Here is a 14,162-nt window from a genome sequence, read left to right on the forward strand (position 1 = left end):
TCTCTCCTATTTCATCAGTTTTGGCGTTTTCTAATTTTTTCACATTTCAGTCCCAATCTAGACCACTATGTGTAGTGGGACATATCGATTTCAAATCTAAACCTAAATACAATGTTTTTAGTTTGATTATGATAGACTAAACCTAATTAAGTCGAATGATTCTTCTTGAATAGACTAAACATTTCAGAAATGAATTGAGACTTTATATTTGTACTTTACAATATTATTCAAAATGTTTCAAAATAAATAATTAATAACATTTAAGACATTCAAATATTAAAATATCCAAAAATAAGTTTTTATTTATAGAAGAAAATCCAGTCACCCTATTTATGAACTGTTAATAGGGTACATTTTTATCATAATTAAATTTTATTGGAAAAATCGCAATTAAATCTATCAGAAATACTAAAATTCAAATTGATGCTTATATTTTTAATAAATTCATAATAAGATCATTACCGGGAGACTTCACAATCTGGTTGAATGACCACGTTACTTTTCATTGTCTTGCTCCCCTTTTTGAAGCCATCTCTTTTTCTTTCCCCAAAACCACCGCTATTGATCGATGATCGCCCGCAAGTGAGATAGTCACCGGAGCGCCAATTGCGACAGCTATTGGCAGAGGTGGCTTCAGGAAAAAAATGAGATGAAATTGAGAAGTAATGTGGTCATTTAACAAAATTTTGAAATCCCTAATTAGTCCTCTTTGGCTTGAAAAGTAATATGTTAAAAATACATATTTGAATTTGAATTTCGATAACAAAAGTTGCTTTTTTTAAAGGAAAAAGAAGGGCTGAAGGAATTTTTTTAAAAAATTAATACTCGTATTGGTCCTAAATATTAAAGCTACTAAAAAGTTTGTTTTAATTCTAAATATAAAATTACAATTCACTTTATTTCTCAAGTTTATAATTTTTTCCTCAAATATCAATTTCACTTATTAAAGAGAGTTTCCATCAGTAATTTAAATATAAATAATTAAAGGGTATTTTGAAAAACAATAGCACACTTTTTTAAAATAATTAAATTAATTTTCCTAATCTTTTATAAATTAGTTATTTAAATTTTATATCTAATATCCCATAGGAATAATAAAACTTAACGTAAAACACTCTTTGCTGATCCGAAGGTTCCGAGAAGTTTCGCTGTCTAGGTGAAAATTTTGACCACGTGATGTTAGAAAATTATGCTGGGGAAATTTCAATTAGATCTCACCCAAGAGAATTAAATACAAAAAAGTCTCTTGAAATCATAAAATTATTCTGAAGTTCCAAAGTACCTTATTGTAATAAATTTTATTTGTTTAATTGCCAAATTACCTTCTTTTTTTTTTTTAGTTTGCATTGATAACTGAAAGAGTAACAGTTAACAACTTAGAGTGTAAGGATTGACAACTATCACAATAGATATTGACAACTCATACATTAGATTTTGTGATGTGCTGAGAAAATGTGTTATCAATACTTACTGCGATAGTTGTCAATCCTTACATCATAAGTTGTCAACCACTACTCTTTTAGTTGTTAATGCAAATTTTTTTTAAAAAAAAAGCAATTTGATAATTAAACAAATAAAATTTATTATAAAAAGGTTCATTGAGATTTTAGGATAAGTTCATGATTTTAAGAAACCTTTTTGTATTTAATTCTCTTAAATGGGATCTAATTGTAATTTTCCCAATTATGTTTTTTCCGTTTTGGAGGTCAATTGCTATTTTGTCTCGCAGGGTAGCTATTAAATACTACCCGTACCTCCGATCTTAATTATAAGAGTTAGTTGATTAATTTAAAGAAATTAAAAAAATAAGTTGAGTTAGTTATTTATAATAAATAAATATTGTCTTTTCTAAACTATTCTTAATAATCAAGTATATTAGCTAGAACTACTTTTATTAAAAGAACTATTTTGAAAAAATATATATAAATATGAGAGACAAAGTGGATTGGGGTCTTATATTTAGAATCAAAATAAAAATCAAATCAAATCTTATATTAAGGATGGGAGATAGTATTAATATTTCTTATAGTAACAAATATATGGCATACTTAACTAAAGCTAAATATTCTCTGTTTTTCTTTTTCTATCCAAGTAAAACTAAGTATTCTCGTATCTTTGTCTTCATGTATAATTTTCTCTCTTTACACGTGATGACGGATGAGTTTATTCAAAACTATTAAACATACACAAAAGATGGGATTAAGCAAAAATAAAAATAAATCATTTTTCTTTAACCTTTCCAGATTTCGGGACACAAATTCGAATAATAGTACTATTTTTCATCACCTTCAACATTCTTTTTTGAACGATGATAGAAGTTAAAATAATTTCAGAAAGCCTCATTCTCTTCCAATAAAAAAAAGTTCAGATAAAATTAGTAGTAAAAATATTACTTTCTCTTATTCTTTATGTAAGTAATATTTTGTCACATGCGATTGGTCTTATATATAAGCAACATTTTATATTTTTCTACAAATTTAATCCCTTTTTTTCATTATTTAACAATTACTCATTACTTCTATAATCCTGTTTATAGAGTACAGAGAAAAAATATTTTTTTGTTCTATTTATAAGGTACTGAGAGAAATTTTATGTATGGATGTATAATTTTACCCTTCATTTATTATTATGTCGACTTTGTTTACATAAAGTATAATGTATGTTGAATAGAGATAAAATTAAAAACTTGTTACATTTTAAATGAGAATTAATAAAATTTAAAATTTTTCTTAGTTTATGCAAAACGTGTTGGAAGTAATTTATAAACATAACAAAATAAATATATGTTTTACTCATTTCTTTTCCTTTTCGTCTTCTCTATTATCTTCATAAATAATAATGTATTTGAGAAAAAATTACATGTCTTATATATTTATTATTTTTAATTAATTTTAATAACCGTAATTTACTTAATTGCTATTTATATACAGAGGACGTGAGCGAGTAAATATTGAATAATCACAAACAGTCAGATGCATTCCGGATTTTTCCAAGAAATGACGTCCTGAAAGACGGGTGTCCTAACGTGTAAAAGCTGGATTCTAAGAATTTAGTCTATCTTTTTTCCTTGCTTTAATGTGTGAAAAATGAGGCTTTTAAAACCTTTGACTGGTGATAATGCTGCCGTCATACTGCTTAACTAATAAAACCAAATATTTCTTTAAAATACTATTTATAATATATTATTTAAATATGAGAAATAAAATAAATTAAAATATTATATTTAAACTTAAAACCAACTTTCGAAACGAAGTAGTTTTGATCCTCATTACAGTTCACCGCTACAACAAGACCTACACAATCTAAATATCCATTAAAAAAAGTTTTAAAAAGTAAGAGTACAAAAAATTAAATCTGAATCATTCATAATAATTCTAGATGGTTCAGATTTTGTGATCACCGAAAGCAGTTCCTTCCCTAGCTAGCTTCAATATTTTGGATCAGAATTATTAATATAATTAATATCACAAATAAAGAAACCATCACAGCACGTAATAATTAAGCCTTTATGCTCACAAATAAATAAATAATGTTTGAGTTCACCAATCAGAGGCGTCGACAACGCCAAATTAACAATCGAAGCTTCATAGAAACAACGAACACAATAATTAAAGGGAGAATTTCACCGAAGGGGACCGTAGAACACAATTAATATCGAAGAGCCTCCAAAACTTTTTGAAACCTCACTGCAGGACTAAGGGACCAAATTAAAATTAAAATTTAGAGTAAGATTACAATAATGTCTCTCCCTTTTTATTTTATTAAAAAATAAATATTAACCGGAGATACTGTTTCGGCCACCGGCGTTCAGGTGGCCGCCGCCAGGAGTCCCGCCACCGGTGGCAAGAATTTTTTTTTTGTTAAAACAAGGTGGCCAAGGAGAGTTTGAACCCATGACCCCTTGGCACACCAAAAGATTTACAACTACCAAGCCAAGCAACCCATTCAAATATTAGATGCAAATAAAAATATCTATAACAAAACAAACGCAACTGTTTGAGTATAAGTGAACAAATGAAATTAGACGATTTACAAGTAGAATTCATCAATTTATAACAAAAATTGGGCAATCTACAAATAACATAATAGAAGTCATGATCCTAAATGCAAGTGTTTAAGTGCAAATGAGCAAATGAAATTTGAAGATTTACAACAAAAGTTTATGGATTTACAACCCAAATTTGGCAAACACAAGAGAATTCACAACCCAAAATGTAAGTGTTTGAGTGTAAGTGAACAAGTGAAATTAGACGATTTACAAGTGGAATTCATTAATTTATAACAAAAATTAGGCAATTTACAAATAACATAATCGAAGTCATAACCTCAAATGCAAGTATTTAAATGCAAATGAGCAAGTGAATTCTCCTGTGTTTGTCAAATTTGGGTTGTAAATCCATAAACTTTTGTGGTAAATCTTCAAATGTCACAAATTTGGGTTGTGAATTCTCCTGTGTTTGTCAAATTTGGGTTGTAAATCCATAAACTTTTATGGTAAATCTTCAAATTTCACTTACTCATTTGCACTTAAACACTTGCATTTGGGGTTATGACTTTGATTATGTTATTTGTAAATTGCCTAATTTTTGTTGTAAATTTCTGAATCCTACTTGTAAATCGTCGAATTTCACTTGTTTACTTACACTCAAACACTTACATTTTGGGTTGTGAATTCTCGTGTTTGCCAAATTTGGGTTGTAAATCCATAAATTTTTACTGTAAATCTTCAAATTTCACTTGCTCATTTACACTTAAACACTTGCATTTGGGATTATGATTTTTATTATGTTATTTGTATATTACCTAATTTTTGTTGTAAATTTCTGAATCCTACTTGTAAATCGTCGAATTTCACTTGTTTACTTACACTCAAACACTTACATTTTGGGCTGTGAATTCTCCTGTGTTTGCCAAATTTGGGTTGTAAATCCATAAACTATTGTGATAAATCTTCAAATTTCACTTGCTCATTTGCACTTAAACGCTTGAATTTGGGGTTATGACTTCAATTATGTTATTTGTAAATTGCCTAATTTTTGTTGTAAATTACTGAATTCCACTTGTAAATCGTCAAATTTCACTTGTTCACTTACACTCAAACACTTACATTTTGGGTTGTGCATTCTCTTGTGTTTGCCAAATTTGGGTTGTAAATTCATAAACTTTTGTTGTAAATCTTTAAATTTTACTTGCTCATTTACACTTAAACATTTGTATTTGGGGTTATAACTTTGATTATGTTATTTGTAAATTACCTAATTATTGTTGTAAATTGTTGAATTCCACTTATAAATCGTCGAATTTCACTTGTTCACTTACACTCAAACACTTACATTTTGGATTGTGCATTCTCTTGTGTTTGCCAAATTTGGGTTGTAAATTCATAAACTTTTGTTGTAAATCTTCAAATTTTACTTGCTCATTTGCACTTAAACACTTGCATTTGGGATTATGACTTATATTATGTTATTTGTAGATTGCCTAATTTTTGTTGTAAATTGATGAATTCCACTTGTAAATCGTCTAATTTCACTTGTTCACTTATACTCAAACAGTTGCGTTTGTTTTGTTATAAATATTTTTATTTGCATTTTATGTGTGATTGTGTTGCTTAGTTTAGTGGTTGTAAACTTTTTGGTGTGCCAAGGAGTTATGGGTTTAAACCCTCCTTTGGCCACCTTATTTTAAACAAAAAAAATTCTGGCCACCGGAAGCCGGCCGGAGCTACTGTTCCAGCCACTGGTAGCCGGACTCCCGGCGGCGGCCACCTGAGTGCCGGTGGCTAGACCTCCGACCTCCGGTGGCCAGAACAGTATCTCCGGTGAATATTTATTTTTTAATAAAATAAAAAGGGAGGGGTATTATTGTAACCTCACTCTAAATTTTAATTTCAATTTGGTCCTTTGGTTCTGCAGTGAGGTTTCAGAAAGTTTTGGAGATTCTTTGACATTAATTGTGTTACGCGGTCCTTCAGTGAAAAAAATTCACCATGCATACATATATAAATATCCAAGCCAAGTTTCACTAATCCTGTGTGTCTATACTACCGCGAAAGCTTAATTAGCTTCTCAAAAATGAACTCTCATTATTCTCCTTTCGAATCATCGGTTCAACAATACCTGATCGAAGAAGACGATCCTTCCTCCTCCATGGCTCTCATGAATGGCGTCTTCACTGGCAGCAACCGTACTTCGAATCTGGACTGTGACATGGCTTCGCCGGAGCAGGGAGTTAGCAGCTCCAGTGGCACGGTGTTTTCCGGCGAGGATGACAACGCTACGAAACCAGATGATGATTACAGAGTGAACGGTAGTGATCCGGAATCTGCGGCGCGTGAAGGGAACGCGCCCCCAAGATGGAGGAATTACCGAGGTGTGAGGCGGCGGCCGTGGGGGAAGTTCGCTGCTGAGATCCGGGACCCGAATAGAAACGGTGCAAGGACGTGGCTGGGAACTTATGAGAAGGAAGAGGATGCAGCTCTGGCTTATGATAGAGCCGCTTTCAAGATGCATGGTAGAAGAGCCAAGCTCAATTTTCCTCACCTCGTTGGGTCGGAGACACCGCGGGAGCCGGCAGCAAGAGTGGTGGCTGGACAGAAACGGCACAGCTCGCCGGAACCTTCGTCGCCGTCAAACAAGACATCTGAGGATGACGGATCTCAAGGATCAAGCAAGAAGAAGAGCCTGACCGAACTATTGAACAAGTTAGCAGCAAATAGAAGCCATGTCAGATTGGGTTGATATGATTCATTTAGGGTGTGTTTGGATACCTTAAAAAGTATTTTTCTGCAAATTGAGATAAACTTCTCCACATATTTACTTCGTAGATCGTAAAATTATTTCTGAAACCATGGTTTGGTTTTTATCCAAACACCCTTTTAAAGGAACACTATCCTACTCTGTGCTTGCCCTTTCATCATGTAGTTCTGAAGAAAACGTCAAAAGATGAATTCATTTATAATTTATATTATTCTTTTTTAACTTATTTTTATGGTCCTTTTATGGTACTCCTCCGGTCCTAGATATAAAATCCTTATACACACTATAAAAAAGGTCTTATATTTAGAACATGAGAAATATTACTTATAAGGTAGAAAAAGGACTTTTCGGGTCTTATTCATAATTTACATTATTAAATTTTTCATATGCATGTATAATTTTATTTGTGTAATGCAAATTTTTTTAAAAAATATGGGTAAAATAAAAAATCATTAGAAATTGGATTAATAAAATTTAATATTTTTCTTGAATTAAATTGAGCCGCATGAGTATCATTGCCATACACTCTAACATTATTAGGTCTAATTGAAAATGCTTGTCAATGTGATTGATCCAACGTGGATATTGCAAGGACAAAAAAAGCACATGATTGTGAATAAAGGAACTAATGGTCATACACATATAATTAAATTAACAAATAATTTTTTTTTACTCACAAATATCCTCCTATTAAAACAATCATGTTTAAGACACTGTTTCACGTTAAACATGAGTTTTTTTTTTTTTTAACCCATCTGCAAAGCAACTCTTTTAGAAGTTAGCTTCAGAGAAAACAGAAATGGTTGTACACATGCACATGTTGCTATGCAAAAGATTTCGATTATTCAATATAGCTCTTCAACAAAATAAAAAAGACAAATAATAAAAATAATGCATAGGCGCATTTACATGTGATGTAACTGTACTGTAGGGACAAAAACATTGTTTAATATAATCATTACAGCAGCAGACAACTGTGCAACGCTGGGACGCAGGACACCGCCCCGTCTCGATTTTCAAATAAAAGCATCTTAACTTTTTTTTTGCCAACAAATAAAAGCATCTTAATTATTCGTAGGGCGACCAACATGGGAGAAATTAGATTTTATTCCTCGCACGCTCCTTAATTTTTTTGTTAGCTCTTATGCTATATCATCTACCCCCGGTCCTAATTATAATTAGAACTCTATAAACAAGCTCTTATAATTAGAAATGAAGGTAGTATTATCCACTAATCCGAATTTAAATTGAATTGATTTCAAATGAAAAAAATTATTGACCGGCATAATATTTTATTGACAAAATTTAAATTCAAAACCTTTATTTAATTTAAGGATTATGAAATCTCTTAATGTATGTCCATTATGCTTGTTAATTCATTTACTTATTTGATCACGAAGGCAACAAAACAAAAAAAGAGCATGAAAAAAGAAAAGAGAAAGGCCCAATCATTCATATTAGACTGTACTGGATAGGAATAAAAATAAGCTAGGTTAAGTTAAACTTTAGCTTAATAGGTCTCGGCTTGTAATAAATACGTAAAACCTAAGTCTGAACCTACATATTGACTCTTTTTAGACTTGAGCCTGAGCCCTCAAAAGCCTAACAAGACTTGAAGATAAGCTACGAGAAAGGCCCAATCAAGGAGAAAGGCAGAAAGAGCATGCTTGTTAATTCATTTACTTATTTCATCATGAAGGCCAAAAAAAAAAAGAAGAGAGCACCAAAAAGAGAAGAGAAAGGCCCAATCATTCATATTAGACTGTACTGGATAGGAATGAAAATAAGTTATTAACTTGAGCTTAATAGGTTTGAGCTTGTAATATCTAAAACCAAAGCCTGAGCTTACATATAGGCTCTTTTTAGACTTGAGCTTGAGCCTTCAAAAGGCCTAACAAGACTTGAAGCATATTTAAAGGTCTACTTAAAATGTGAGCTTTTAGGGTTTAGATAAGCTTAAAAATTATATCTCAAAATTCATATATAAGCCTTCCAATCTATTTAAAAACTTACGTTAAATTTTAAAAGTCTAGAATTTATTCTCACTTGTAATATAATAGTAGTTCAGTAAAAAAAAAAAAAAACATAGATCAAGGGAGAGGAAGTAAGCTATGAGCAATTGAAAAGATGAGAGGTAGAGATGAATGATTGATAAAAGAAAGGAGGCTGATCTTATGTAGGAGTACTGTGATGTGAAACTCATGATCAAACAAGAGTTTATAATTTTATAAATAAATAATAAAATTAATTTATATAAAAAAAAAATAGGCTAGGCCTTATGCCTGGTTGCCTAAATAAGCCTATAAATAGATCTAAATATAAACTTGACCTATTTACTAAATAGACTAGGCTAAGTGTTATATAGGCTAAACTATAGGTTCCTGATAAGGGTCTAGCCTACTTTTATCTCCTGGCTAGCCCAGATGAGGAATATTTTTGAAGGATCTCCAAAAGTGCTCCTAGTTTTTTTTTTTTTTAAACCTTTGTGAAGTTGGAAGCTAGGATTTTATTCTGGTTGTATTTTTCTCAAGCTTCAATTTACCTGTGTAACTAAAAAAAATAATTTATAAGATTAAGAGATTAAAGGAAATTTAACTGCCTATTATTTTAATAGGAGGATACTTACACATAGGAAAAAAATTTTCCTCCATAGTCTATACCATATCTTTATTTTTTGGTTGTTATCAGGGAAAAAAAAGTTTTTGGATAAATTTTTTTTGCGTAAAATTCTCAACTGACTCTTATATTAAAATCTAAAAGTAATAATTACGTTCACATTGTCGTACGTTCAAAGCAATGTTTCATATATATATATATATATATATATATTTATATTTTAATAGTTGAAGTAATGTTTAACAAAACTTTGGAGGCACGAAATCACTTTTCTTGACCGATTTGGTTGGTGTAGTAACAAGAATAACACTGTAATAGATGAGGGAAACGTATAATATAAATAGATGAGGAATTAGTGGTATTCGCACCATATTATAATTTTAAATCTCAAGGCTTAATAATTTATAAGTTCTTTCACATTTGTATATTTTATTATAAAACTCAGTTCTATTCGATGAGACTTTTTTAATTTTATTTAAATCTATCTTTAGACATTCTAACAAGAGCATGTCCACCCCAAATTATATTTAGTATTTACCCATTAAAAGCGACAACGGTCAAATCGCAGCTAAAGTCAACAGAAACGTGATCCCAATTCCCAAGCCAGCTATTAATATTTCACGCTTTGTTTAATTTCTTGTTTTGAAGATAATTTTTTGTTTTTAAAAAATAATAAAACTTATTTGATGTTTGATTATTTCAATTAAGTATTTTATAAAACAAAAACTAGAAATTTGTTTTCAAAATTGAAAAAAACTCAACAATGTTTATAGTTCTTTTTATTGTTTTCGGTTTTGTTATTTTTCTTAATTTCCTTTCCTGGTCACAGCCATGCTCTCCATTCTCTCTCTTGCACTTGCCTTCTGGGTTGTTTGTCTTTGTCTCCGTTTTCTCTCACTCCTTCAACTCTCCATCTGTGATTGCTGCACCCTCCACTCAATTTCTCAACTTCTATCAACTCTCCAAGGAGATTTTAAAAACAATTGTATCAGACAAATCTTATGTTTTTTTGTTTACAAATGTAAGTTTTTAGAACAATCATGCAAATTTTTTTTTGTTTTTTCATCCCAAAACTTGTTTTAAAAAAAAGTTTTATAAAAGTGTTCTAAAGACAGAAAACAGAATCAAGCTATGCTTTTTTTTTTTCTTTTTAACTTGTTATCTTATGTAAGTTCTTTGTTGAAGATTCAACACAATATAAGTGCATCATATAATTTTCAAACAAGTAACTATGTAGTGGAGTTGTACTCCTCTAGTTCTAAATATAAAATTCTTATACACACTAGTATAAGAGTCTTATATTTAGGACCAGAGAAGTAGTTCACACATAATGTTTCGGAAAACAGTTTCCAAATTAATTAAAACACGTTATTTCTTTACAGAATGAAAAAGTAGTCAATCTTAGTCTATTTGTAATATGAATGCCCATCACGAGCCATGGAAGATATGTCTGGTCAACTCACTTTCAATATTATATATATATATATGTATAGACACAGAGAGAGAGAGAGAGAGAGAGAGAGAGAGAGAGTAGGTGATCGATGCTTTAAGTTCGGTCGAACATCTGAATAAAATCATGTGTTTTGCTTTTATACCAGTTTAACATACTTATTATGTAACTTACTTTACATATCAATGAATGTTACTAAACTGATATAATTTTTCAAATTTGTTTTTATTAAAAAATTTTCTCTATTTGCATTTATTAATCATTTTCACCTCTTTCTTCACTTTCTCTCTTCCCAACAAAAATTAAATAGAAGTAAAATTGAAAAATGAAGATTAATAACCCTACAATACAAGTTACTTATGTGTAGTATGTGTACTCGAGAATGTGGTGAACATTGCAGTAAAATATAATTGTTGTCAGCAAAATGTGGATAAAAAACAAGGGGATGATTTGGCCACCCAAAAAAAAAAAAAAGATAGGGGGATGATATTCTATATGATTTTTTTTTTTTGCCAGAATATGCAAGTTGATTAATAATTAGAAAATTATTTAGAAAAATGTTGCTGGATGGTTGATGATCCTAAAATACAAGAAATATTAAATGCCTAAATTTTGATGACAATCCATTCTCTCTTTGTTGGGGATGGAGTAAAACAGTTTTATCAATTTAAATTTGGAATTATGACTTCGCTGCGTAAAGTTTGTAGGAAAATTTGATAATCTTTAATTTTTTTTATTTTCCGTTTTTATGTTAAAGATGTAATTGATAAAAAACGTCTTCATTTTTAAATAAATCATATGTTATTTATTCATTATTAAAATAATCTCATCAGTGTTTTGCATAGAAAATGAGAAAAAAAAGTGATAAAAAAATAAAGGTTAAAAGTAATCTTGTATTTATACTTTAATAACAATAACATTTTTTTTTTCATGTGTTGCATGAAAGTTTTTTGACAAGTCACATTATTTATAATTTTTTAGTAATTTAGTTTGTTATAAAATTTAAGATAATGAATATTATAGAAAAAAATTGAATAGCTTTCTTTTACGCACACAGTTTGTGAGAGCTTTAGCTAAGTTCACGTTGGTCTACAAAGTGATGCTTTATTCAACTTTGAAGTCAAGTGATTCCTTCTCTTCACTGTTTTTATGTATCTTTAGATGTATTTCTCTACACTGACTTGAAAATAAAGTTTATTGTTTTAAATTGTATATCATACTCCTTCCGGTCCTAAATATAATACTTATTTTATACTAATAAGTCTTTTCTTTAGGACCAGAGGAATATGTTAATTTGAAATTTTCTACACAGGCTTAACTCGCCCTCAAGCGAAGAGTGAAAAATATAAGGGAGAATTAATATGCGGGTCCTTATTCTTTTTGTTAGTTTTTAATTAGGTCCTTATAATTCTTTTTTCATTTTATTGAATCCTTATTATTTTAAACGTTAAAGGCGTTAGTCCTTCTGTCTAAAATCTGTCAGACTAAGTTAGAGCATCGCTGTAAGAAGTTGATGTGGCTTCTAGTTGGATCAAACATGGTAAGATTGACTTGGAGTGAAGCCATATTTGTTGGTGTCTTTATTTTATTTAAAAAAAAGTAGAAGAGATGAGCGTTGAGGACGAGCTTTGGTGCAAGAGTTTTGTCCTTGGAGTGAATAAAACAGTAACAAGCTTTCAAAATGACATTGCTCATAGTCTCTAAGTCTAACAATCAGGTGAGAGAAATTGCTTCTATCCGTTGAGTATCTGAGCTTCGTCCATTAGGAATTATTTGTAGTTTACTGGTTATATTCTGGGTATATATTAAAACCCGGCACGATGTAGATTAAGTTGAGTAAGGTGATATTAAGGTATTTGAAGATAGTGAATTAGTGATTAAGGAGAGTTGGGTGATGATTATTCTCATGTATTGATGTCGATATATGAAACATTCAAGAAGAATTTTTCAAGCCGAATAATGTCTTTGCGGTTGTGAACAAGGCTCTATCAATTCATTTATAATGGAAACAAGGAAAAAGTAGACTGTTGCTATGTTTTCCTGTGTTTTAGGTCTGAAAAATAGAGGTAAACAAAATAATATAGTAACTACTTAGTTCATGCATTGGCATATAAGAAATAGAGTTAAAAAGCTCAATAGCAATAGTATGTCTTGTGTCTCATGGCTGCGGTTATGATTCACAGCCCTTCCATCACTCCCCATCTCCTTCAACAATAAAAAAATACAGCATTATATATAATGAATTAAATTTTTTAGATTTCATATTTAATGCATAAAAAGGGGAAAAAGATGCTACTAATTTGCCAAACATAAATATGGAGTAGGAGCCTTTCTACTAGGCGGTGGTGGTACCATTACTATCTAGCCAGGGTATTTGCTTAATCTCAGAATAATAACGTGACTACAAGTTGCATCTTTAACTTGAGAATTTAGTACCTAATAAAAGGAAAGTCCGGTCATGTCCTACATGGATTCACTTAAACGGTGCTATAATAGTTTTAACGTTCAGGGATGGATGACCTAAACGGTGGAAACAAGAAGGAGTTCATAAAAAGAAAAAAAGTTGAAGGATCTGATTAAAAATGGAAGGAAAGTATAAGGATCAGCGTATTAGTTTTCCCAAAATATAATATAAAATAATGAGTACCATTATATTGCATCATTCATAAATCTTGAAGAGTGTTATCTCCGGCCATTAATATAATAACTAATTTGACTTTCAATTTGATCTTAAATATAAGATCTCAATTTACTTTAAGAAGAGTAATATTTACCTTAGATTTGTGATCAACTTTACTTAAATTAGTTATGGAATTAGTTAAAATTAATTAATACTTTCAAATTTTTGAAATTATTCTCCATAAAATTTTAATTAGAGGATGTTGTTTAATTGGTTGGAAGGTTGCTCAGTTGATCAAGAGATGCAAAAACAAGACATAAAAAAACTAACACTACTTTTGGTTTTTAATATAAAAATAATAATGATTAATAAGAATAGTTTAGGAAAGATAACATCTATTTACAACAAATAATTGATTCAACTAACTTTTTTAATCTCTCCAAAATAGTTAACTAAATCTTATATTAAAGATCTAAGGTAGTATTTTAGATAAAAAGTTATATATATACACATAAACTAATTTTAATGATATTTTTCCCTTAAACATATATTGTATCATAGATTTAAAAACCTTACAATCATTCATTCCAAAATTAATGTTTTAGTTTAATTAATTAAAAAAATCATAAATTTAAAGTTAGAAACACTCTTTGCTGACCCTTAGGTTCCCAGAAGTTAAGACGAAAATTTTGACCACGTGCTGATATTCATTAAAATT

General features: G+C 30.1%; 1 protein-coding gene across 1 annotated transcript; it reads left to right on the plus strand.

The window, feature by feature from the left end:
• Positions 1-6,074: 6,074 nt before the first annotated feature.
• On the plus strand, positions 6,075-6,740 carry LOC114711095 (ethylene-responsive transcription factor 1-like). The gene has a single exon (XM_028895447.1). It carries the CDS (start codon positions 6,075-6,077, stop codon positions 6,738-6,740), a length of 666 nt encoding a protein of 221 aa, XP_028751280.1.
• The last annotated feature ends 7,422 nt before the right edge of the window (positions 6,741-14,162 follow it).

The sequence above is a fragment of the Neltuma alba genome, unplaced genomic scaffold (assembly GCF_004799145.2).
Source record: "Neltuma alba isolate B1F8T4 unplaced genomic scaffold, ASM479914v2 tig00011277_pilon, whole genome shotgun sequence".
In the NCBI taxonomy this organism is placed as follows: Eukaryota; Viridiplantae; Streptophyta; class Magnoliopsida; order Fabales; family Fabaceae; genus Neltuma; species Neltuma alba.